Source organism: Lynx canadensis, chromosome B3 (genome assembly GCF_007474595.2).
Source record: "Lynx canadensis isolate LIC74 chromosome B3, mLynCan4.pri.v2, whole genome shotgun sequence".
Lineage (NCBI taxonomy): Eukaryota > Metazoa > Chordata > Mammalia > Carnivora > Felidae > Lynx > Lynx canadensis.
Genome location: NC_044308.2, coordinates 84,902,795 through 84,928,180, shown reverse-complemented (window position 1 = coordinate 84,928,180; position 25,386 = coordinate 84,902,795). Strand labels below are relative to the sequence as shown.

The window sequence follows — 25,386 nt, the reverse complement described above, 5'->3', positions numbered from 1 at the left end:
ACATATTAATTTTGTTTTTTCCTTAACTTTTGCTTCCTAATATATATGTATTACAGCTTTAAAGTTTATATAAATTGTGTCATGGTGTACTGTCATCTGGTACTTTCTTTTTGTATTAAACGTGTTTTTGAGATGTGTTGTTGATACATAGCTGTAGTTCATTCATTTTAGCTACTTTCTGGTATTGCAATTTATGGTTATTTCACATTTTACTTAACTCATTTTTCTGTTGATGTTTTTTAAGTTGTTTCCAATTTCTCACTATCAGATAGTGCTGCATGGAGCATTCTTACATATGGTTGTGGGTTGTTTTTTTGTTTTTTTTTTTTTTGTACTCTGTGGGAGAATTTCCCTAGGTTGTATACTCAGAAGTGGAGCTACCAGGTTGGAGAAGTTGTACATTATCCGCCTTACTTTACTGTTACTACCAAATTGTCCTCCAATGTGATTATAATAATTTACCTTTTCTTTGGTAGTGTTTGCGAGTTCTCATTTCCTTGTATCTTCCCCACTATATAGTTAGATTTTAATTTTGCTGCCTCATATATGTGAAATGTTATTTTATTTTTTTAAGTTTGTGTTTCCTTGTTTTCATTTAATTTCATCACCATTGAAATTGAGCATCTTCTTATGAATTGCCTATTTGTATGCTTTTTCCCTTATTCTGTTGGGTTGTCTTTTTCATATTGATTTGTAGGAGTTCATTGTAGTCATTCATTTTTTAAATCAGACTGTTCTTGTCAAGGCCACATGTGACCTCCACATTGTTAAATCAGATGTACATTTTTCTTTTTATTTATTTTAATTTATTTTTTTAATATTTATTTATTTTTGAGAGAGAGACAGAGTGTGAGCAGGGGAGGAGCACAGAGAGAGGGAGACACAGATCTGAAGTAGGCTCCAGGCCCTGAGCTATCAGCACAGAGCCCGATGTGGGGCTCGAACTCATCAACCGTGAGATCATGACCTGAGCCGAAGTTGGATGCTCAACTGACTGAGCCACCCAGCCGCCCCCAGATGTACATTTTTCAATCCTAGTCATACTGGACTTGTCAGGAGCATTTGACAGAATAGACCATTCCCTCCCTATTAAAACTTCACTTGGCCTTCAGAGTAGCATCCCTCCTATATTTCTCCTAACTCAGTGGTCACTTCTCAGAATTTTTTACTGGTTTTTAAAAAAAATTTTTTTTAATGTTTATTTATTTTAGAGAGAGAGAGAGTGCAGAGCATGAGCTGGGTAGGGGCAGAGAGAGCGAGAGAGAGGGAGACACAGAATCCGAAGCAGGCTCCAGGCTCTGAGCTGTAAGCATAGAGCTGTGTGGCTCAAACTCATGAACTGTGAGATCATGACCTGAGCTGAAGTCAGACGCTTAACCGACCAAGCCACCCAGGTGCTCCTTTACTGATTTTTTCATATCTCCCTGACTATTCATGTTGAAGTGCCCAAGAATCAGGTCTTGGATCTTTCTATTCTCCTGTTTGACCTCATCCATTCTTCTGGCTTTAAATGCTATTTACTGCAACTTCTACAATTTTGTTTTTAGTCTGAGACCTCTTGTCTGAACTCTAAGAGCCTTGAACTCAAATATTCAAATGCCAAGGTAGCATCTTCACTTAGATATCTAATAGACATCTCAAACTTGATGCATCTAAAATTTGGCTTCTCACCTTGCTCAGCAAACATGCTGTTCCTGCAGTTTTCTTTGTTTCGTTTACAGCACGTTTTTCAGTTGTTCAAACCACCTTGTCTCCTGTGTCTCTTTTATATCCTACATCTAATTTGATACCAAATCCTGGCCATCTTCAGAATGTATGCAGAATACTCCTATCTATTAGCTGTTCAACACTCACGCTACCTCTTGTGTCCAAGCCTCCATAATTTTTCATCTGAGTTATTGCAGTAAACTCCTAATCAGTATCCTTGCTTTTGCTCTTGCCCACCCATCACGCCAGTATGTTCTCAACACAGTCACCAGAGGGATGCTGTTAAGTCAGATCATGTCGTTTTTCTACTCAAACCTGTCCACTGGTTTTGCATTATCACTAAGCATAAAAGCAAAAGTATTTCTAATGATCTATAAGGCTTTACATCAAGGCTCCTCAGAATGTGGCCCATAGACTATAAGATAATTAAAAAATTGAGAGTAAGAATTTAGAAACTTAAGTCATTTAATATATCTCTTGATTTTGATGAAGTTTGTGTTTATATTTTTATATGTGTTTTTTCATTTCCTTTTTCCTGTTAGTTCGTTTATATTGTATTTTATAATAGGATTGGTCTGCAAAGTTGGAGAAGAAAAACATTCTTTTACCACTGTGAGTGTAAGAAGTTCTCCACATGCTCTGGTTCTGTTTCTCAACATCATTACCCAGTTGCTTCCCCACTTCTTCACTCCACTCTATGTCTATAGTCCTTGCTGTTCCTTAAATATGCGAGGTAGGCTTTCACCTCAGGTCCTTTAAACTTGCTTTTTCTTTTCTCTGGACTGCTTTTCTCCCAAATTGCTCATAGTTGTTTTATCTTTCCTTTTACAATACATTCATATTTATATTCCTTTGTGTCCTCTCCCTGCCCCCTTCCAGCTTTCCTTTTGCACTTACTGGGTCCTCCAGGGGTAATGAGGTGATAGTGAGTACTTTGGTCTTATTCTTGGCTTTTGCCAGTACTTCTTAGGTTTAATTGCTGTTATATCATTTTTATAGTTCTTGATGTGTGCTCTTTTTCAGATTAAGGAATTTTACCTTTTTTCTTCGTTTGCTGTTTTTTTTTTTTCAAATAGTAAGTGCTAGATGCTTTTTCTGCGTACATTGTGACGATCATCCTTTTTTCCATTTTAGTCTGTTTATAGGGTATTCTTTGTTAATAGACTTTTCTTTTTTTTTTTTTTTTTTTTTTTTGTTGGTGTTCAGCAGTTTTTATTAATTTTCCTCAATCGATCAGGTACACATAAATTCCACAAATTCTGAAATATTACAAATGACTGAATCAAAATAAATTTAAACTTGCATTCTTATATCTTATGTATCATAAATATTGCCATAACAGATGGCAAGAAAGATACTGACTAAAATGTTTTCCAAATGAGCTGCCTCTGTAATATTTCTGCAGGGTTCATAGGATAAGTATATAATTGAGAGATACCTTTAGTAGTGAAATAATAATCCAAGGAATATTTATATGACTTAACAGTCAAAATTTCAAGAAGCAAATTAGGGTAGAGAAGTGTTCACTGTTTTGACATCTTACTTATGCACCTGATAGTGCAGGGAGAATAATATTATTTTTTCTATAAGCTGTTGATCCTAGAGAAATGAACTGTCAGCCTCAGAGAAATCTGTCAGTGAAATAGAAACATTAAAATGGAGTGGCTCAGGAAGTTATTTATGACAATTTAGACTGCTTTGAAAAATTAATACCATATTACTAGTAAAATACATTGTCGACCTAACTAAAATAATATGTTGTTACATAGGGAAACATTACTTGTAATTAAGTGATTAATATACTATAAATAGGATTTTAAAATACATTCCAGTATTCTACTACAGTTCACATTTTCAGTAATGGAGTAGGGCAATTATTTTCCCAATGTTTTGTCTCATGATAATAGACTTTTCTAATGTCAAGGTATTCTTAATTTTCTGGGGTAAATACTACTTGGTCATAAAATATGTATGATACTTTGATCAATTTGAATTGCCACTATCTTCTCAGTACTTTTGTCTATTTGGGCACAAGTGATATTGGTCTCTTACTTCCTTTTCTTATATAGTTCATGTCTGTTTGGAGAGCAGGATTAGGGTTTTATAAAAATTAATTGGGTAGTTCTCCTTTTTTTGTCTCTGAAACAGTTTGTTTAAAATAGGAATCATCTTCCATGCTAGGCAAAACTTTGCCAGTAAAGGTGTCTAGGCCTGGTGTTCAGAGATGAATCAAGGAGGCTTTGATAACCAGGTCTTTTCATGATTATTGATGTATGCATCTTTTTTATTTCTTCTTGAGTTAGTTTTAGCAATTTATGTTTGTCTACAAAATAAATACATTTAAAATTTTTTCAGTTTTATTCAAATAAAGTTATCCATTGAAACTATCATGTTAAAATTCTCTACTGGATATATTGTTATGTCCTTATCTTATGTCTAATTTTTATTTGTGCCTACTTGGTCAGTGTTGGTAGACTTACAGAGTCATCTATTCACTATTTTTTTTTAATTTATTAAAAAATTTATTCATTTATTCATTTTTTTTGAGAGACAGAGACAGAGCGTGAGCAGGGGAGGAGAGAGGGAGACACAGAACCCGAAGCAGGCTGTAGGCTCTGAGTTATCAGTGCAGAGGCTGATGTGGGGCTCAAACTCATAAACCGTGAGATCATGACCTGAGCCAGAGTTGGCCGCTTAACCGACTGAGCCACTCAGGTGCCCCATCTTCGCTATTTTAAAGTTAGCTTAATATTCTTTTCTCACAACTATGTTTTATTATGTAGTTCATCCAGGAGATTTAAATCAGAATTATGGGTATAGAAAATCTAAATGTCCAAGGTTCACAATAGATATAATGTTCTGTGCTTCCAAAGTGTCCTCAAGAGCCTTTGTACACACCTGTCAACCATTATAATAACTTTGTCTTCGATAACAAATACAATAAATGATTTGATTATAACAAACTTTTTATTTCTTTACAATAAATTAAAGATGTATATTAATGGATCCTCATTAGTAGTACTATAGTATATGATCTATTCATGCAGTTTGTTATTACCAAAGCAGATAAACACTTAGCCTGTAAACATGAAAAGAAAGGATAGATGGTATTTTGAAAATTGTTCTTGATTTAGGTATCATCTTTTATTCTAAACAGTTTTTCTTTTATTGGTTCATTTTATGACAGCAGTAGAGTTATTATATTAAAGCTCTCAGTTTTTAAAAATGCTGTTTTTTTTGGGGGCGCCTGGGTGGCGCAGTCGGTTAAGCGTCCGACTTCAGCCAGGTCACGATCTCGCGGTCCGTGAGTTCGAGCCCCGCGTCGGGCTCTGGGCTGATGGCTCAGAGCCTGGAGCCTGTTTCCGATTCTGTGTCTCCCTCTCTCTCTGCCCCTCCCCCGTCCATGCTCTGTCTTTCTCTGTCCCAAAAATAAATAAACATTGGAAAAAAAAAATTTTAAAAAAAAAAAAAATGCTGTTTTTCACTTGGTTTATTTTTCTTGGGTGCCTAATAGTGGTTTTTTATTTGTCTAGATAAACATAAAAACGATTGTTTAATGAGTTTAAGTTTCAAATGTCAAGCTGGGGTAGAAATAGGGTTAGAATTAACCTATAGTCTAGATCACCCAGTGATCAGCATCTAAATTTATTTTTTCTCTGAATATGAAATTTGCTATTAATTTTATAATGAATAGCTAATTATTTCTTTTGTCTTAGGTGTTTATTATAAACTCATCAAACATATTTCTTCTTGAACCTGCAAATGAAATTAAAAACCTTCTGGATGAGCACACAGATATGTGTAAACGCATTCTTAACATTTATCGGTTCATGGTTGTGCAAGTATCAATGGACAAAAAAACTTGGTAAAAAATATTTATCCTTTATTTTTTTTTGATTGTGTATATGAATATAATAATTTTTAGAGGGATAGTGTCTGTGAGCAGAGCTTGTCACAGTATTGTAGAGGCTTCTATTAATGAATGGAGAAATATTTAATGTAATAATTAGGATGACAATAGTCTCCACTTTATCTCAGACATTTTTGATCAACCTTCTTGGATTATATTTTAAAGTGGACACCCCCACCCCACTCTCCCGAATGAATACATTCATGAATAAATGAAATTATGCATGTGTGAATAAAAGTATACGGAAATGATTAAATGTAAGAATGCTTTATTCCTCAACCTGGCATTCAAGGCCATGTACAGTGAGATCCCTGCCTACTTTTCTGTCTCTCTTTTAAGCCTAAACTCCACCCTGCAGAATGGAATCTGGTTCCCAGCTTTACCAAATTGCTCTTCTCCTGCACACATTCTTGAACCTTTTTTAAGAATACCTAATTCTTGCCATGTTTTTCTGTTGTAATAACTGTGCTTAGATTTCACCTTCCTTTTTCCACATATCCTTACTTACATTCTTTCCCCTCACCTCACTTCTTTTCATTCTGTGTTTATACCTGTTACAGTTCTTGTCAAAATTGTCTTAATTCCTAAATTACTTGTATAAATTGTCTGTTTATCTCTGAATTGAGAGGCCCTAAAAAGTATATCTTGGTTGTCTTTGTTTTTATATTTCCTATGTTTGTGAGCATAGAATTTTATGTATTACTTGTACTCTATAAATATTTGTTTAATTGAATGGAAAAATAGGCCTTTTGGGGAAAAGAGCAGCTCTTCAGTTTTTGCAAAAATGATACATCTTGATTGTAAAAATCAAATGAAGAAAAGTTGTAAAAAGAAAATTAAAGTTTCCCCAAAGTTCACTCTCAAGAGGTAGTCATTGTTTTGCCCTTTGATGAATATTTGGTTCACCAAACCATATACATAGTCATAATATAGTATTATGCTGTTTGCATGTACCATAATTTTCTTAACCAGTCATCTTTTGATGGATATGTAGTTATTTCATTTTGTTTTTGGGGGGAGACAAGACAGTGATCATCCTTATACATACATCATTTTTCTCCTTTGACTTATTCTTAAAAAGTGGGAGTACTTAGTGAAAGAGTATGCTTAATATATGTTTTGCTGCATGTGGAAAAATGACTTTATTTTGAAAAAATTCTTTATTAGCAACATTGATATAGTTACATCTGGAAGTAGTTTGTTATTAACTTAATTGGAACACTTTTCTATGCCAGGTATCTTTAAGCACTATACATGCATTTTCTTAATGCTTGTAGCAACTCTGAGGTAGATAATCTCTCTGTTTTACATGGTGATTCTTAGGCACACAATTTTGTTCACATAGCTGAGATTTGAATTGCGGTCCTTATGACATCTGAGCCTAGGTTATGATTAATCAGTAACTGTACTATTTTGGACCATTCTTTTGTTAGTCTCCTGCCCCCTTTCCTTTTTTTTTTTTTTTTTAATGTACTTTATATCAGTGCTGTTGAGCCAGGTTAAAGTGAGAGAACTGCTATATGGAACACGATTTTAGAATTAAAAAATTTTTTTATAAGTTCCCTAGAAGTGATAGTATTGTGAGAGATTACTCACATATTTACATTGAATTTACAAGATTTTATGAATTAAAATCATTACTATTACATTACAAAGTAAAAGGTTATAGATGAGTGAGTGTTGGTTTGACCACACATCATGTAAGATTTATTTGGAAAATGTATACTTTATTGCATGTGTAGTTTATTTCAAATAGCTTTTCATTTCATACAGCTAAGCTAGAAGCCTAAGATTACAAATGTGGCAACTTTGATTTCTGTCTTATGAATGAATGCATATATTTATTTGTTAATAAATGTAGGATATTTTTCACTGAGTGATACTTTTCTACCTTAATCTGCCCTCCCTTCCCCCAAAAATTACGAATCTAGATCTGTGATCTCTTGCTTTCTCAAATGGACTGTCCCACATATTGCTATGCCTGAAATGGGCTTGCAAACAAACCAAAGAGGAGGTTGTGATAGGGAATTGGACTGTTAGCCTGGCTGTATACCCAAACTGAAATACCCATTTCACATGTGGTTGAATCAGTTTCCAAATTATCAGGTGCAAATAAGGTAGTTTTATGGTCTTAATAATAAGCATCTAGGAGAAAGAGGCAAGGTAGAGAAAATATTAGGATAGGCTTGACTTGGAGTACACAAGGAGAATAAAGGGTTAAAAAATGGCCAAATTAAAAAGGATGGTCCTTGATTACTTGTCAGGATCACTATGATCTATTGATCCTAAAATGTCTTGTAGTTAGACATTGCTCCTGGTACACTTCTAGATGTGTACTTGTTCTCCATATTATAAAGATGAAGTAGATGAATAGGCATCAAGGTAGAACCAAATTGTATAGCTAGAGTGTTCTTCAGACAGCTCCCTAAAGTCAGTCACTACTTCATTTTCAGGGGTTGGGGGATGGGAGCAGTCTCCACATTCTCACCTCCAATTCATCAGCTTTGCATACATTTTTATTTGATGGGAGGGTTTTATGAATGAAAAATGGTTTTAAAATGGCTGGTATAGTTTATAAAATGGAATTTTTAATTTTAACATTTAAAGAATTCTAAAAATTTGAAAGATATTTGATATTTGAGTTATGGAAAGATAATACATTTTATAATAAATATTAGTTTTAAAGTTATTCGTTAACCAAAAACAAACATATTCAAGAAGGAAACATTAATTAATTTTTTTACTTTAAGGGAACAGATGCTGCTTGTGTTGCTCAGAGTCACGGAGTCTGTACTGAAGATGCCATCACAAGCTTTTCTACAGTTCCAGGGGAAAAAAAATATGACCTTGGCAGGTCGACTTGCAGGACCACTTTTCCAGGCAATAAAAATAAATAAATAAATAAATAGATAAATAGATGGACAGATATGTATTTTTATAAGATTCATTGAGCCCTGTACTTGTTCTTTGGGAAAAAAAGCTTTAACTTAAAGATCATTTCACATTAAAGGATCTTTTGTAGAACTAAATTAAAAGTGCTTATCTAAATAGGCTATTTGCCGTACATAGACACTCACAACCTAGTATCAGAGTGAAGGAAATACCAAGTCTGTGAAAAAGCATTGAAACAGGCTGATGATACTGAACTTTCTCTCTTGTGTGGCATATTTATTTACATGCTTGCAAAAAGCTGCCAGACAGCTTCATGAGTAATGGCCTGATTGTTTGCTTTATGAGTTTCCAAATCTCTGGCATTGTTAGAAAAGCAAAACTTTGTTTTATGTTGTTCTGTAGTAGTGAAAAAGTAGTTGATAATAAAAATTCTTTCTTATTGTGCTGCTCCTATAAGACTTTATTCAAGTCTTTATCTTAAGTATCTGTGGTAGTTTGATTAAATAAGAATTACATACTGTGTTTTCCAACCTGAGGATAGAGTACTGACTTTAAATGTATCATGGATTCTTTGGAAAATAGCAAAATAATATATTCTTAAGATGACACATTAACTACAAATACATGGATAAAACGGTTCTTAATATCATAGATAAAAGCTATCTCAGATCTAATTCTTGTCCATAAGTATAGTCTTTCAAATTATTACTATTTTTAAATGTGCTCATTTGCCTAAAATTTTATGCTGGTAGTGAATAATCTTTATTTATTTATTTATTTATTTATTTATTTTTTCTTTTCAACGTTTATTTACTTTTGGGACAGAGAGAGACAGAGCATGAACGGGGGAGGGGCAGAGAGAGAGGGAGACACAGAATCGGAAACAGGCTCCGGGCTCTGAGCCATCAGCCCAGAGCCTGACGCGGGGCTCGAACTCACAGACCGCGAGATCGTGACCTGGCTGAAGTCGGACGCTTAACCGACTGCGCCACCCAGGCGCCCCGTGAATAATCTTTTGAAACCAGTTATATTTATTATCTAAACTCTTCTTAACTTCATTACCCCTAGCCCTTTTTTAGTGTTTATTTATTTTTGTGAGAGAGTGGGATAGAGCGAGTGGGGGAGGGGCAGAAAGAGAGGGAGATAGAGGATATGAAGCAGGTTCTGCGCTGACAGCAGAGAGCCCGATGTGGGGCCAGAACTCATGAATCCATGAACCATGAGATCATGACCTGAGTTGAAAGTTGGATGCTTTAACCTACTGAGTCACTCAGGCATCCCCTTCATTAGCCCTTTTTAAAAAGATTTCTCAATTGTTAGAACTAAACTAATTTTGAGAGCTATAGGAAGGCAATTTTAGCTTGCTATGTGGAATAACTTTATTGTAGTGTGGATGTTTAAATTTAGAATGGAGAATCACTGGTTATTTTCTATACTATAAGGTCTGCTCATTTTCAGCTTATATTTAAAGTATAAACGTGAAATTTTTAGTATAAAATATAGAGTGAAGCTTTCAAAAATCTTTATGACTTGTTTCAATAGGAGGTTCTATCTTTAGTAGAAATCCATATAATCTTAGGAGTAATGGCTGATCAGCAATTTCTGCCCTTTAATAAATTTTTTATTCTATGACTGGATTTATTATAGAACACCTTTAATTCTTCTGGTGTCTTCAGAATTAAACTTAATTTAATTCTTCAGTTTACATACAATTTTTCAGGAAATTTCATTAAGTATATCTCTAATAACTTATTTTTTTGGAATATTCAAGTTATATACTGATTTTCATCTTCAATTTGAGACTGTAGGTTTTGGTTAATTTAGCTCAGTAACCATTAACTAGTCAATAATTTCAACACTTAGTAGTGTGGAGACTCTTTTTAAGCAGCATTTATTTTATTTAACATTAATGCAATACAGCATGAAGGATAGTTACAACTTTAGGGATATTTCTTTTCAGTTTTGATAACCTACCCACATTGCTTAGAATGTTGGGAGTTGGCCATTGTTGAAAAGAAATTAATAGTAGATGCTAATGGTTGCATGGATTACTTTTACAAGTATTATGTACCAAGAAAGCCTCATGGGTATTATGTGGTTTAAAATTCTGCTTGTTTTGGGTAATATTTTTATAATTGAATATCTGAACTTGAACATATTTCATGGTTATTATTTGTCTTTATAGACTCTTATCGTTGCCTGGATCAAAGCAAATCTAAATGTGTACATCTCTCGAGAACTATGGGATGACTTACTCTCAGTATTATCATCATTGACCTATTGGGAGGAGTTAGCCACTGAGTGGTCACTGACTATGGAAACACTAACTAAAGTTTTAGCTAGAAATTTATATAGTTTGGATCTCAGTGATTTACCATTGGATAAGCTGAGTGAACAGAAGCAAAAAAAGCACAAAGGGAAAGGTAAGAGTTGTCCACAGAGATGTTCCACGTAAATTTGCTTAAATAATTTGGTTTGGGAAGATGGGTGAAGCCAGGGAGATGGGTGAGGATAAAAAAGTCATGTTTTCTCTGAACTATTCCCTCTTGCATTTACCCAGAAGTTTAAAACTTTTCAACAATAAAACATGTAAGTGCCTTGTAATTTTTCTTGAAGAAACTTAAAATCATTACTAATTTTGATGAGAAATAAAGTGTTCTGTACATGTCTAGCTAAAATTTAAATTAATTTAGAATCTTAAATATTTTATTTTTAATAATTAACCAAAATACTCTTCCTTTTTATTATATGGGATTTTTTTTGTTAGAATTTAGGTGATTTCATATTACTCTATTTAAAAAGAATTATTTGGAAAATTGTTTTGAAAGCATTTTCTTAGTTTTAACTGAAAGCAAACATTCCCTAGATGTAGATTATGTATCTAGTGAGTATTACAAAGGGGGAGGGGGACAGGACATAGTGATTATACTGTTAATACGTGTTTTTATAATCCTTGATGTATTAGTATTTTTCGTTCTTAATAATTAGTTGGTAGCTAGAGATGATATCTGAGTCACATTTCATATTTAACAGTAGCCCATGGTAGTTAATTACGTGACCAAACTACTTTTTCCTGGGCTATTTATTTCCCAAGGGACTATTATTGGCAGATAAGAGATTTATTAACTTCGACCACAGGATGGCTTTTGGTTAGCTCATCTCTTAACCTTTTTTGCTTGTCCAAATGTTTTTTTAATGGAGCCAAGTGGATGGCAGAGGATTTAATAATAGTTTATTTTTGATGGTGTATTTGTAGAATTCTGTATCAGTTTTGGAATGTGAAGTAAGATGAAGTTCAAAAAAGCCTTAACAGCACACAAGCATTTAACTTGATACTTTATAATACAATGTGAGTAAACCTGAGATCTGAGACAAGGTAGCCCACATAATTTGAAGAGATTATTGATCAGGTGACAATATACTTAGATTGAAAATCTGCATTTCTAGGAGTTGGACATGAATTTCAGAAAGTTTCAGTTGACAAGTCATTTTCTAGAGGATGGAGTCGTGATCAGCCTGGCCAAGCCCCAATGAGACAGAGAAGTGCAACAACTACTGGGTCCCCAGGAACTGAAAAGGCAAGGAGTATAGTACGCCAAAAAACTGTTGGTATGTACTCTTTAAAATAATGAGACTTGTATAGGGCGATATGTTTATAGTCCTTAGTAACAATGTATGTAAATATGTAGTTTTCTTACCAGTTAACTTTTGTTGTTAAAGAAAAAACTTCTGTAGCAAAGCCTTTTTTTCAGTACTACTTAGAGTCTGATGACATGCTGTGTTATCCCTTTATGCTGTTAAGATCTATTTTGCATCATCGTTTTTATGTAGTTTATTTTACTGTAGGTATCTATAATCTTAAACTGTTATTTTGCAGAATTGAAGAAGTAAAACTGTGATTCACTTTACAGAACTAATGCATTAACTGGTATACTTTCTTGTAAGTGACGATACTCACAAACATGGAAAATTAGGGTAGCTAATTTTCAGTGTAGCCTTTCAGTGCTACAATTATATAATTAGACTGGCTTAAAAAAACTTTCAACTAGGAATTTATGCTCTCTAATTGCAGATACCTGAGACCAAGTTGGAGTCTATTGCTAAGTTCCTTGCTGCTCTTAACAGACATGGAAGAAAGTTTGTAATCTTGGAAATAGCAGCAAAGGAGCAATGATGGGAAGAATTTCCCATGGATGTAGGATCACTCAGTATATTCTGGACCTAGCTACCATCTTACTCCTTTTGCTCTCAGAGACTTATAACTTGGTCTGAATTGTAATAGAAAGAGTGCCGAAATGAAAAATAAGCAGGCTAGCAGGCTTTGTCCTAATCTCTTTTTTCACTCTCCTTCATCACTGAATAGCTAGATAATCTTAAACAATTTACTGAACTTTCTAGGCTTTATTTACTTCATCTGTGTAATGGGAATGATAATACCTTATATGCCTGAAACAAAATAGCTTGAAGTTACCTTAGGCTTTACAATTTATGATTTTTATGGCAGGAGCATTTTTTGTGGAAATGTATCTATATTTGATGGTAATCAGTGAAAAACACTATTAATTTTAAAGAAAGTTAAAATAATTAAAAATCATGGTTAATTTTAAATCCTTCAAAAGAATTATATTTTCACAATTGTTTTCTGCCTATAAAATAAGTATAGAATTATATTAATTGTGTCAAGCAAGAAGAACACAAAATGATACAAGGAAAAAGGATATTGATGAATTAAAATTGATAGAATATTTAAAGTTTGGTATAAAATCACTTTGAGATTCTTAGGAAGATATTGGTTACATCTGAAATGTCTGTCTTCATTTTATATTAATGTCACATTTAATGAAAATATTTGTGTATTGTTTAGGACAGAATTGTTCTTTTAAGTTTAAAATTTTACTGTTTTACTTAAAGCTTGTATTTTTTTCAAAGTTCCTTATATAATTTTTCTGATTATAGTAGTAATTTATGCTTAGTGTGGAATGTAAAATTTAAAATGTAAAAAAATTTTTAAGAAGCATCAATGAGATAATTATTAACATGTTGGCATATTTCTAATCTTTAAAGAGCATATAATGAGTAAAATACTCCTCTTAAATTCATGCCTGACTATGAATACTTTCTGGTACCTATGTCAGAACAACCTTATCTGGCCTGTTCATTGACAAACCTATCAAATAAAAAGTTAAAGCATTAAGAATTTTGTCAAGAAAGGTGCCTGCGTAAAGTTGGAGAATACTGAAAAGGGCAGCAGATTAATTTAGGATAGTGTTTGGATATATATTTTCTTAAAAAAATTTTTTTTATGTTCATAGTGAATGTACACAGTTAAAAATTAAATTTCTGAGAGAGTGTATACATTTTAGTAAGTCCCTCATCACTACTCCTATCTAAGGTTTTGCTTATGCCAACACATTAAAGGATGCAGTGAATTTAGGACTTACTTTAGAATACATTCGTGAGAAGTAATAATGTGTTTATAGTTATGATTTAGGAGCTGGTATTCAACTGTTGGAACAAATATATCACTGTTTCTGTTTTCAGATTTTCCTCTTGGTTTATGTTTATTATAATATTGCGCCTAAGTTTGGGCACTTATAAACGTATTTCTGCCAGTGGACAGACATGTATGTAAGAGTGAATTTTATTTAATTATAAAAACGGAGAAATATGTGTTACATTTTAGAAATGAGAAAAGGCCAGATTTGCCTTCCTCCTATTTGTTTTGTGTTTGTGTGCTTTTAGTGATATGTTACATTTGCTGTTCATGAATTTTGTATGCTGCATGGGAATTCTCTAGTGAAGGTCACAGTTTTTGACATAATGTGTGTATTTTATGATCCAAGATGAATTTATGTGGAGTGTGTCTATTTTTCTTTTTTATTCACCTTTTTGAGAGGGGTAAAGATAAGAAGCCTTCAAAAATTGACAGCTTATATGTTTGAAAATTTGTTTTTACTTTTTGATGTTATATTTTTCATACTGCCCTTTCATCTACATAAAACACATATTACAGATTTAAAATAACTCATGCATGTGGCTTAGGAATGTATGTGGCAGTTGGAATTTCAGTGGCTTAATAGAGATTTCTGACTTAAGCTTTAGATTAGTAAATCCCTCAAAATCCCAGTAGCTAATTCATTGTAAATAACTTTCTATAGTGCAGGTTACACGGTTGTGAGGCACTAGGCAAAATTTTAGGTATGTATAAAGACCTATAGTATAATGAAAAATAGAGGGGTACATTTGTGTAGAATTCATTCAGAATCATAACATACTTGAACCACTGTTTTTGTAGAAAGTTCCGAGGGAAATGCTCAGGCTCTTCAAGTTGGTGATAGGAAAGAAGGAACAGGAGGAGTTGTAATCTCCAAGGAATTATGTAACTCAAGGGGGGAAAAATAGAAGAAAACTTGTAATTCTTCTGTAGAATTGAAAATTGAATCAAATTAGTTTTAAAAGAATCAATGTAATTTTAAAATAAGTATCTCTAAAAGTCACATCTGATTATAATTGTAGATGGTATTTTAATCTTTTGTGTTAATAACCACTACATATTTTGCCTATATGTTTGTGTCTTTGCTCTAGTAAGATTGAATGAATGATGACCTTGAAGTCCGCATAGCTGTGTTTCACATTAGATTGTAAAACTGTGTCATTTTCTTAAGAAGAAACTAGTAGGAAAACACATAAGACGAGATTCTGACATTTTGTATGTGAGTTCAATTCTAAAATAGTTACTTTTTTTTTTAATGTTTATTTATTTTTGAGAGAAAGAGAACAGGGGAGGTGCAGAAGAGAGGGGGACAAATCTAAAGCAAGTTCCACACTAAAAGCAGAGAGCCTGACGCAGGGCTTGAATTCACAAACTGTGAGATCACGACCGGAGGGGAAGTTGGACACTCAACAGACTGAGCCTTCCAGGCACCCCAAAATACAGTTATCTTTAACATATTACTTGACAAACCATACACCAAAGGCAGATTGTTGCCATTAATATAATCCAATCCTCCATGTTTTGCTGCACATAAATTTACCTAAAAGCTTCTCTTAAAGAATCTTTATTTGCCAACATTAATAAAGTTTTTGAAAAATGTATAGTTATAAGCTATGACATATATTTAGTTTTCTGTGAATACTTTCTTTGATTTTCTCCTCCATATGGTTCACAACCGAAACTGTTGTTTTTTACATAATTATGCTGGACTCCCCAAATAGAGTATTCATTCAGTAAAGCTTTGTTGAGCTCATATATGCCAAGCGCTAGGATTATAAAGATAAGAGGATATAGTTGTGTGTTTGAAAAGTTGGGAGGCTGACATAAAAAACATATAATCCACTAAAAATAGATTGTAAGGTTTGCAAAAGCAGGGATTTTTAATTATTTTGTTCATTGCCATATTGCTTGTAAATTAATCACATGGGAGAGTCTGAAAAGCTTCACAGGTGAGATGACATTTTGAGTAAGCAGTGTCAGGAGGAAGAGAAGACCGAGGATATTATGAACTCACAAAGACATGCTGTTGTGAAAGAGCATGAACATTTCAGGGAACAGTATAAAAATCTCTGTGGCAGCAACATACGAGAATAGAGAGAGGAGATGCAGGTTCAGTGGTTAGTATAGTTAGTATAAGGTCACATAGGCCTTGTGTGATAGACTAAGGAATTTAGGCGTCAGGGAACCAAGAGTTTCCAGTAAGCAGGAAACCTAAGATTTTGAAATGATATTAATGTTCACATTTTTTTTACCATCACTATTATACTGGATATTATGCAGTATTGTTTCTTTTAAGTCCTCTATTCATACGTAACAGTATATATAACGTCATTTGTTCAAGAATCCCTAAACTAAAAGTTAAGTTAAAAACATGTTTGGAAAGTATAAACTTGATTGTTAATTTATTTTTAAGTCTGCTAAAATCTGTCTTTAATTTTATGAACTGGTGACTCCTTAGAAGAGACTACCAAATACAACTACAAATGTAATTTTTGAAAAGTAATCCAGTTTTTAAGTTTATCTTTAAGAACTTTATAAAGTTACATTGTATGTTTAAGATTTTGAATTTCCACAAACTTGTTTATTTTTCTCAGTAACTTGATTTTTCATCCAGATCGCAAATTCAGTTTTCTGTATATATTTCTACTTAAAAATTTTAAATTATGCTGTTACACTTTAATATAAATAGGAGATACTGATTGGAGTAAGCATTCTTCTCCTACCAAGATTTAACAGTAACCATGAGATTCTATCCTTTAGATTATAAAATGTTCTAAAAATGAGTGACTTCAAAACTTTGTTAGGGAAGAGTATGAAATTAGAAATTATTTGTTTTTAGAATTCAGCTTCATTAAGAAGAATGTCTCAGAATTGCCTCAAAATGGCTCTAAGAAATGCCCAAATGTAGTACCAAAATTTCTTTGAACTAATGATGTTGGATTCTTTTCAGTGTCTCCATTAAATGAACTTTCCAACCCTTGGTTTTGAGAACATAGTGCTAATTTAAAATGTCTGCTGATTTTTAATGCTATGTCATTGTAACTGCTAATAATAAAGAAACATTTTCCTGCTTTACACCAAAAACTTTACATTTGAAATGTCATGTGTTCTCTGATTTCTTTTCTTACAGCTTGCCAGTATTTGCCGTGCTGAAATGTTTTAATTTAAAATTTCCTTCCTTTGTATCTTTTAGTTTTCTCTGTTGCTGCTTTTTCTGTGACACAAGCCTTTCATTATAGTCACTCTTCTTTTTTCCTTCCCCACTTCTTTCTTTTCCTTTTTTAAAGCCATGAGAAGCCGATCCATTGGTGAATGTGCTCTGCCATCGGCCTATATACGCAGTGCTAAAAGTGCTCCTGTTCTGATCCATACTTCCAAACCCTTCTTGCCTGATATTGTTCTCACTCCCCTTTCTGATGAGCTTTCAGGTAGTGCCACCTCTGCTAATTTCTGCACCACCCTTTTCACTTTTTAATCCTGCTTTCAAATTTTGCTTAATCAAATAAACTCTTCAAAGTTAATTTCTTTGGGGGAGGTGTGGGAAATCGGGAAAGTGGTTGAGAAATCAACATTTTGAGTTATTTGAATTCTAATGCTGTCCTTGCAGTTCATTCTGGAAGTGCTAAGTTTAGTGCTGTGCCAATGTCCAATATTTTGGGTTGTAAATTTTTTTGTTTACCTTTGAGTGGTTTCTTCTCAGGTGGTAAAAGGAGTAGTAATGTATATTTATGTCATTATGTCTGACTAAAGATGATTTGGAAGATAACAATCAGAGCCTTGGCTTTTAATTTCCCATTGTTTTGACTAATGATATGGTAAATCTTGAATAATGCATCTCCATCATCTGTAGTAATGGAAGTAAGCAAGGGGAATCAATAAATGAGAAAAGTATATAATCTTAGAGTTGCTTTTGAATAAATCTTTGTATTTATATTAGAGTATAATAGTATATAGGATTCTAAGAACTCATTTTTAAACCAAATAAATCATTCTGTAAAGCTCCAATTTTCAAGGAACCTCAACATTCGGTCATTTTTCCAGTTCTGCCTCAGGTCCTTGATGCCCAGTACTAGGATAAGATGGTCTGCTCTTTAATAAGGTTTAATTACCATGTAATAAGGTGTATAGATTCTGGGTTCAGTTCAATGAGTTTTGAGAATCTACACACTCCTATTAACCATCATCCCAAACAAAATATAGAACATTTCCATTACCCCTCCAATTCTCTAGTGACACTTTCAAGTCAGTATCCCTCCTCCCCACACAATCAATCACTTTTGATTTCTGTCACCGTAGATTAGTTTTTTTAAAAAAGAATTTTGTGTGAGTAAAATCATACAGTGTTTTGTTCTTTAGAAGCAAATGTGTCGAATAATTACTATGCAAAATGTGCTAGCTCAAAGAAAAACACTTGTACATTCTTGGGTACATTATTTTTAGTTTTTTTAATGTTTATTCCTTTTTGAGAGAGAGAGTGGGAGTGGGGGAGAGGTAGAGGTAGACAGAATCTGAAGCAGGCTACAGGCTCTGAACTGTCAGCACAGAGCCCGATACAAGGTTTGAACACAGGAACCAAGAAGTCATGACCTGAGCCAAATTTGGACACTTAACTGACTAAGCCACCCAGGCACCCCTTTCTGGGGTACTTCCTTATTACTCTTATGAGTGTGTCCCTGACATTGCCTCATTTGGTGAGGTTGATTTTTTTTTTGTCTTTTAAACAACCCATCTCTGCATCCTTTCTTTTTTTTTTTTTTATATTTTTTTTTTTCAACGTTTATTTATTTTTGGGACAGAGAGAGACAGAGCATGAACGGGGGAGGGGCAGAGAGAGAGGGAGACACAGAATCAGAAACAGGCTCCAGGCTCCGAGCCATCAGCCCAGAGCCAGACGCGGGGCTCGAACTCACGGACCGCGAGATCGTGACCTGGCTGAAGTCGGACGCTTAACCGACTGCGCCACCCAGGCGCCCCAGCATCCTTTCAGTTCCTAATGGATTGAAAGCTTATGCAACGGAAAGTGCATTTTCATAATAATGATATTTCCGGTGAAATCCTTTCCATCATCTGTAACTTCATTAAGATCAGCTTTCACCCAAACCAAGGGGATACATATTGAGGGTTAAATATATGTAGATACACAGACACTCTTGTGGTTGGTATTCTTTGAAAATATTGTAAATGAAAAAAAAACCTTATTATTTTACTTTTCTAAAAATGAGAAAATAAAATATTCAATTATTGGATGTGATATGTTTGTGTTTTCTGGTTTAGGATGCCTTGATTGATAAATACTTAGACATATTCTGTAATATGTCTAATATTTTGGCAAATATGCATGTTAAGTGCTGAAATCTTTTTTAAAAGTTTAAAGGTGAGATTGTTCCTTTTAAAATGCTGTAAGGTAATGCCTTAACTGGGATAAGTTCCTATTTCAGAATCCTTCACATTTATGTAATTCAGAAAGAGGTTAATAATTTTAATGGCTTAATGGGGGAGGTGTTCTATGAAGAATGTTTGAAAGGAATTTTCTAAATTGCAGTTTTATTTGTTGTTGCTTTCATTTCCCCCATTTGGGGTAACATGCATTCTGTGTTAGATTTAAAGAGTTAGATAGTGGTGAGACACCAGTCACTAAATCAAAAACAGACTTTATCTTTGATTATCAAAATAATGTTAATTTCAGAAAATATGGATTGTGTAAAAAAGTATATGAAAATATACATAATCTTCCGAGTGCTTATTTACTGATAACTTAAAATACAGATACCTCCAGTTTTTTGTGCATGTGTACATATAAAATAGAAAAGCGTAATTAGACTTAGTTATTTTGAATAAAAATCCTTTTTCTTTTAAGACTTAAAAGATACAAAGAACATGGAAAGTAGCAGCAAAAACTGATAAGTAACTTGTTAATTCAGCTTATTCCATATTGGTTGTATAAATTTACATCCCTGTCCAGGAGATGTTAATAAGTATCCAATGGATCAAAGATTTATAGTGTATATCAATATATTAAAGGCCCCCAGAAGTCAGTTTTTTTAAAAAGAGACACAGACACGCATGTACGCGCGCACACATACACACACACACACACACACACGCACGCACGCACGTGTTTATTTCTCAAACTTATGTAAGCATGGATAACTTTTCCAGGTACACATATTCAGGTTCTATAGCATTAAGGTTCCAGAGAGAACAAATTTGGAAGCATTGAACTAACCTTATAAATTTAAAAATTAGCTGTGAAAATTGGACAGGATTATTCTTATATAAACTTATATAGTAGAATTCTGAATTGTTGGATTTTTTCTTCATTGCCTCTGATTGTTGGAGGCAAATTGAAGGCCTAAGCATTTGCTTCTTCAGGTGTTAGGTGCACCAAGGCAGTAAGGAGGTGGGACAGTGATGGGGACAGATAGGGAAAAGAAAAAGAGGTTCAGAATGAAGAGATTTTTAAAAAATAGCCCTAAGTTTTAAAAAGAAAATTGCCAGTCTTAGATTCTCAAGCAAACTATTTACTTATGTTTGTAACTTATGTTACAAGGTTTTGAGTAAATTTTACTGTAGAACAGTTTAATGTACAGGGGCACCTAGGTGGCTTGGTTACTTGACCATCTGACTCTTAATTTCAGCTCAGGTCATAATCCCTGGGTGATGGGATGAGGCCCTCTCTCAGGCTTTGTGCTGAGTGTGGAACCTGCTGGAGATTCATTCTCTCTCTGTCTCTTTCTCTCTCTCTCACTGCCCCTCTTCTCAACTTGCACATGCTTGCTCTCAAATAAAAAAAAAAAAAAAAGAATATTTCATTAAAAAAAGAATAGCTTAATGTTCAGAGAAAATTAGTAAGGATAGTGAATTACATAGGAAAAAAGGTTTTGTTTTGTTTTAAGTTTATTTATTTGAGAGAGGGAGAGAGTGGGGAAGGGGCAGACAGAGGAGAATCCCAAGCAGGCTCCACACTGGCAGTGTGAGCTGGACGTGGGGCTCAAACTCCTGAACCATGAGATCATGAGCTGAGCAGAAACCAAAAGTCGGACCCTTAGCTGACTTAGCCACCCAGGCGCCCCAGGAAAAAAGGTTTTTCGTAGTTTTATATCTCTCCCTCATATGAACAGGCTTAATGAACTCAAAATATTTCCTGAGCACATCATTTAAATCAGGAGTTGAGGTTTCTGTAACTGGCTTCACCAAAAAACAATGAAAATACATACAGTCACTCTAGTTCTTGGTTAGAAGTAGAGTTCTCCAGAAAAATATTTACCTGATACTCTTGAATACTTATGAGGATAAAAGGAAACTGTGTTTAATTCCTCTTATTTTTAACACTAAGATTTTTTTAAATGGACCATCAATTTTCAAAGTACCCTATCTCCATCCAGCCCTTTTTTCTCCTCCAGTATTCTTGTTTAAGTGTCCATTTTCCCTACACTGTTGTGTGATGCTATATGGTACAGCTTTATATAAACTAAACTAGTTGTATAGCTGAATATCCTTGAAGAGTTCTTCTTAAGCTCTGGGGACTAGTTCAAAGGCATTTGCTGTATATCATTCTCATTAGTTCTTAATGACAGACTCATGTGTAACAATTGAAATAATATTTTTTCCCAGGCATCTGCCTCAGGTTTTGATAGAATATTGTGGAGGTTGTACAAGCACTTTTTTTTTTTAAAGCTCTACAAGTAATAGAGGTGTCTAGGCAAGCATGCTCTCCCTGTCCTTTATTTTTACACTAAGTTTTAAGTGTAACTTACTTTTAAGCACTTACTTTTAAGCATTTGGTAACTTAGGCTGAACAGTCTCCATTTTCCTGATAAATGGATTAGAGAGAAGCCAGAAATCTCAGTAATTGTTCTTAAGCAAATTAACTTTTATTGCCAAAAATAATACTTTAATGAAAGGAGGAATTTAAAAAACATAAGCACGTGGGCACCTGACTTTCTTCATACTTTTGCAATGGTTTCTTATTATTTTCTAATTAAGTAGTGTGGGATTCTCACCGGAAATTAAGTTTACAAACCTACTTTCTTTGAATGAGTTCTTAAAATTGCTAACTTGTTTGTCATACTTTTTGCTGTTAGAACTCTAGTCTGTCTAGGCCATGTTACACAGGCTGCTAAAATTTAACAGTGCTTCATTGTTTTTTTTTTAATTTTTTTAAATGTTTATTTTTGAGAGAGAGAGAGAGAGAGAGAGAGAGAGACAGACAGACAGACAGACACAGAGAGAGAGACACACAGAGTGTGAGTGGAGGAGGGGCAGAGCTAGAGAGGGAGACACAGAATCAATCCAAAGCAGGCTCCAGGCTCCAGGCTCCAAGCTGTCAGTGCAGAGCCTGACCCAGGACTCAGACTCACAAACCATGAGATCATGACCTGAGCTGAAGTTGGACGCTTAACCAATTGAGCCACCCAGGCGCCACCAGAAAAACAAACTATTTAATCCACAAATAATTTCCAACACTTTCATGCTAAACATTATTAAGGAAATCCAGAGTTGAAACTGGGCGTTTCTAATACTTTGTAGGCTCTATAGGAAGCATTTTATACATGTTCAAAAGGTTTTTTGATTTGTTAAAAAACTTTTTTCTTGTTTTGCTCATTTAGTACTTTAGTATTATTTTAGATTCAAATAATTTAGAGGCTGCTATTTTTCAAGGTAAAATTCAAGCAGCATAATTGTTTTGAAGACTATTTTTGTTTAAACCTGATGCCACTGTTATTTTCAGCAAACCATCACAAAGTTTTTTCGTTGTTTTCTTCTGTATAATTTACTAATGTTTATATTTGACTGATTTTTTATTTCTAAGATTCTTATCTTTAGACAGATAAATCATTATGCCACTTCATAATTTCTTAATACATTAATTTTTGCCATCTTAAAAAAATTAATGAATTACCTCATGAATATGTGACATGTTATTCAGGATATTTAGAATGTGGACTAAGTTTTGCCTTCAAATCCCAGCTCTCCACTTGCTAGTTGTGTAGCCTCAGGCTACACTTAAATAGTTTCTTCATCTATAAAATGGGGATAACAACACTTATATCACGGTGGTGTTGTTAGGATTAAGTGAGTTAATATATGTTAGATGCTTGTAACAATGCCTAGCTTGTAGAAAAGACTATATGGTTTAGCTGTCATTTAGTATTTTTCTCCTTAACAGAATACAGGTATACAGGCATTTCTTTAAATTTAAGGTCTGCTAGAATTAATTATGCTTAATTTAATTGCTGACATTGATTTCCTGTCAACAATTATTTTCTTTTTTGACACTATGCAGTTAGTATTCTTACATGCCTATGTAAGAACTATATTTAAAAACTTAAATATTGGTTTTTATTTAAATTCTCTAACAGTACATTGATGATAGAAAAATAGTTTTGTTTTTTTTTTTTAAGCTCTTGCCCTCTTAAACTTGCATAAGAATTTTAGGTATTAATATGTGATAAAAAAAATTAGGAAAAAAAACAGACTGAAATAATGGCTAAATTTGCCTTGCAAGGTGAGGACTGGGTTGGGGAAGAAATTCTTAAAAAGAGAACTTCACAGTAATCTTTACTGGCTAGTTTAGAATAGAAAAATTATGAAATACCAGTAAAGGAACTTAAAATTTTAAACTAATATTCTGCTTTTTTTCTGAGGTTCATGTATTTGCTAGGATCATAACATTGGTATTTAAAAAGGTTTTAAGATTTTAATTTTTGAATTGGGGTTGATAAAATAACTATAAAATTCTTAAGAATTTTTATAGAAAATGAAGATAGTCTTTATCCTTTGCTAAGTCCTATTAGGATATTTTGTGGAAAGGAACTTGGAGTACATGTTAAATATAATCTCTGTCCTCTAGGCAGAGGTTCTTATGATCTATTATGGGAGATAAAATAAAACCAAGATACTTACATTCGTTGAGACACACAAATAAGCATTCATTATCTTCTGCCATAGTAAATAATGGGTATAAATGCATAAATGTTTGGTTTCTGAGGAGTTTCACTTTTTTCATTTAAAAGAATTACTAAATGGCATGTATGAAGAAATCCAATGACGTTTTTGGAATATTATATTTTCCTCAACTTAATGATAAAATCTGTCTTAACTTCTAGAGGTATTGTGTGTTTGACCTGTGCTTGGAATCTAAATGTGTATCTTCAGGAATATAGTGGAATCTTGTCATAATACAAACTTCTCTTGATCTGAATCTGTGTATAAAGTAGCTTCTTTTGGACTTTGTACAAAAAGGGCTATATAGGTAAAATAGAAGGACCAGCCTCATTTTTTTTTTAAGTTTATTTATTTATTTTGAGAGAGACACAAAGCACGAGCAGGGGAGGGGCAGAGAGAAAGGGGATGAGAGAATCCCAAGTAGGATCCACATTGTCAGCACAGAGCCTGATGTGGGCCTCGATCTCATGAACCATCCAATCATGACCTGAGCTAAAATCAAGAGGCAGATGTTTAACTGACTGAGCCACCTATATGCCCCCAGCCTCCTTTTATTCATAGCATGAATCCCAAGAATATTTTGAATTGCTATCCCCATTGTATAAATGAAAACACTGGTTTTCAGAGTCTGGAGTAAGAAAACCTAAGTTCTAGACCCAGCACAGTCAGTAAGTTAGTGTGTGATCTTAGGGAAGTCACTGTTTTGCTCTGAATGTAAATCTTCTCATTTTCAGTTATGGTCCTGTTACTTTTAGCCTTTGCATTACAAGCCTAATGAGTAACAACATTTGACTTTTTGACTCTTTGTCCTTTTTTCATAATATTTTGCTGCCTTACAAAAACAAAATTTTTAGTTATTTCTTGGTAATGTAAAGGCCAGAGTGGATTTCTAGGCACTGTATTTTCATTCTAAAATTTCTAATTTGCATGTATCTGTACAGTTTAATAGTATTTCATCTTGTGATTTTCAATTTTAAAAATATTTTTGAAGATTTACCATATACTTAGCAGCGAAAACAATGCAGTGATATGGAACAGTAATCTGGCTTCTCATACTTTATGGCTTCACCTCTTTGGGCTTCTGTTTCTTCAGTAAGAGAATTAGATAATCTGTAATGTCCATTTTGACTCTAAAATCTGTGATTCTTAGAGATGTAAGAAGACATAGATACAGTTTTTAAGGTTTAATGCTTGCTTAATGGAAAGGGCCAATGATAGGCAAAGAAGGTTTCTTGCTAGAAGATTAAGTGGTGTTTGTGAGAATGAAGAATACAACTAATTTTTTAACCATGTATTTTATTTGATAGGATGAATAAACTTTAATGCTATAAAAAAAAATAAAGCAAAACACCTCAGTAGAACTGTTTCCTGGCACAGAGAACTTGTGGAAGAGAGTGGAGATTCCCATTTGCAATATGTGATCAAATAGGCAAGA

At 33.6% G+C, this 25,386-nt stretch overlaps 1 protein-coding gene across 7 annotated transcripts in view; it reads left to right on the top strand.

The window, feature by feature from the left end:
• Positions 1-25,386, top strand: part of RALGAPA1 (Ral GTPase activating protein catalytic subunit alpha 1) — a 274,567-nt gene that overhangs the window by 91,111 nt on the left and 158,070 nt on the right. For 4 of the 7 annotated variants that reach the window (XM_030318952.1, XM_032593698.1, XM_030318954.1 and 1 more), the window contains exons 13-17: positions 5,424-5,572; positions 8,368-8,497; positions 10,695-10,932; positions 11,957-12,118; positions 17,291-17,431. In XM_030318952.1, the coding sequence (XP_030174812.1) occupies positions 5,424-5,572; positions 8,368-8,497; positions 10,695-10,932; positions 11,957-12,118; positions 17,291-17,431 (820 nt within the window). The remainder of the gene's footprint in view (positions 1-5,423; positions 5,573-8,367; positions 8,498-10,694; positions 10,933-11,956; positions 12,119-17,290; positions 17,432-25,386) is intronic. The other 3 variants (XM_032593697.1, XM_032593699.1, XM_030318960.1) reach the window with 1 other exon arrangement.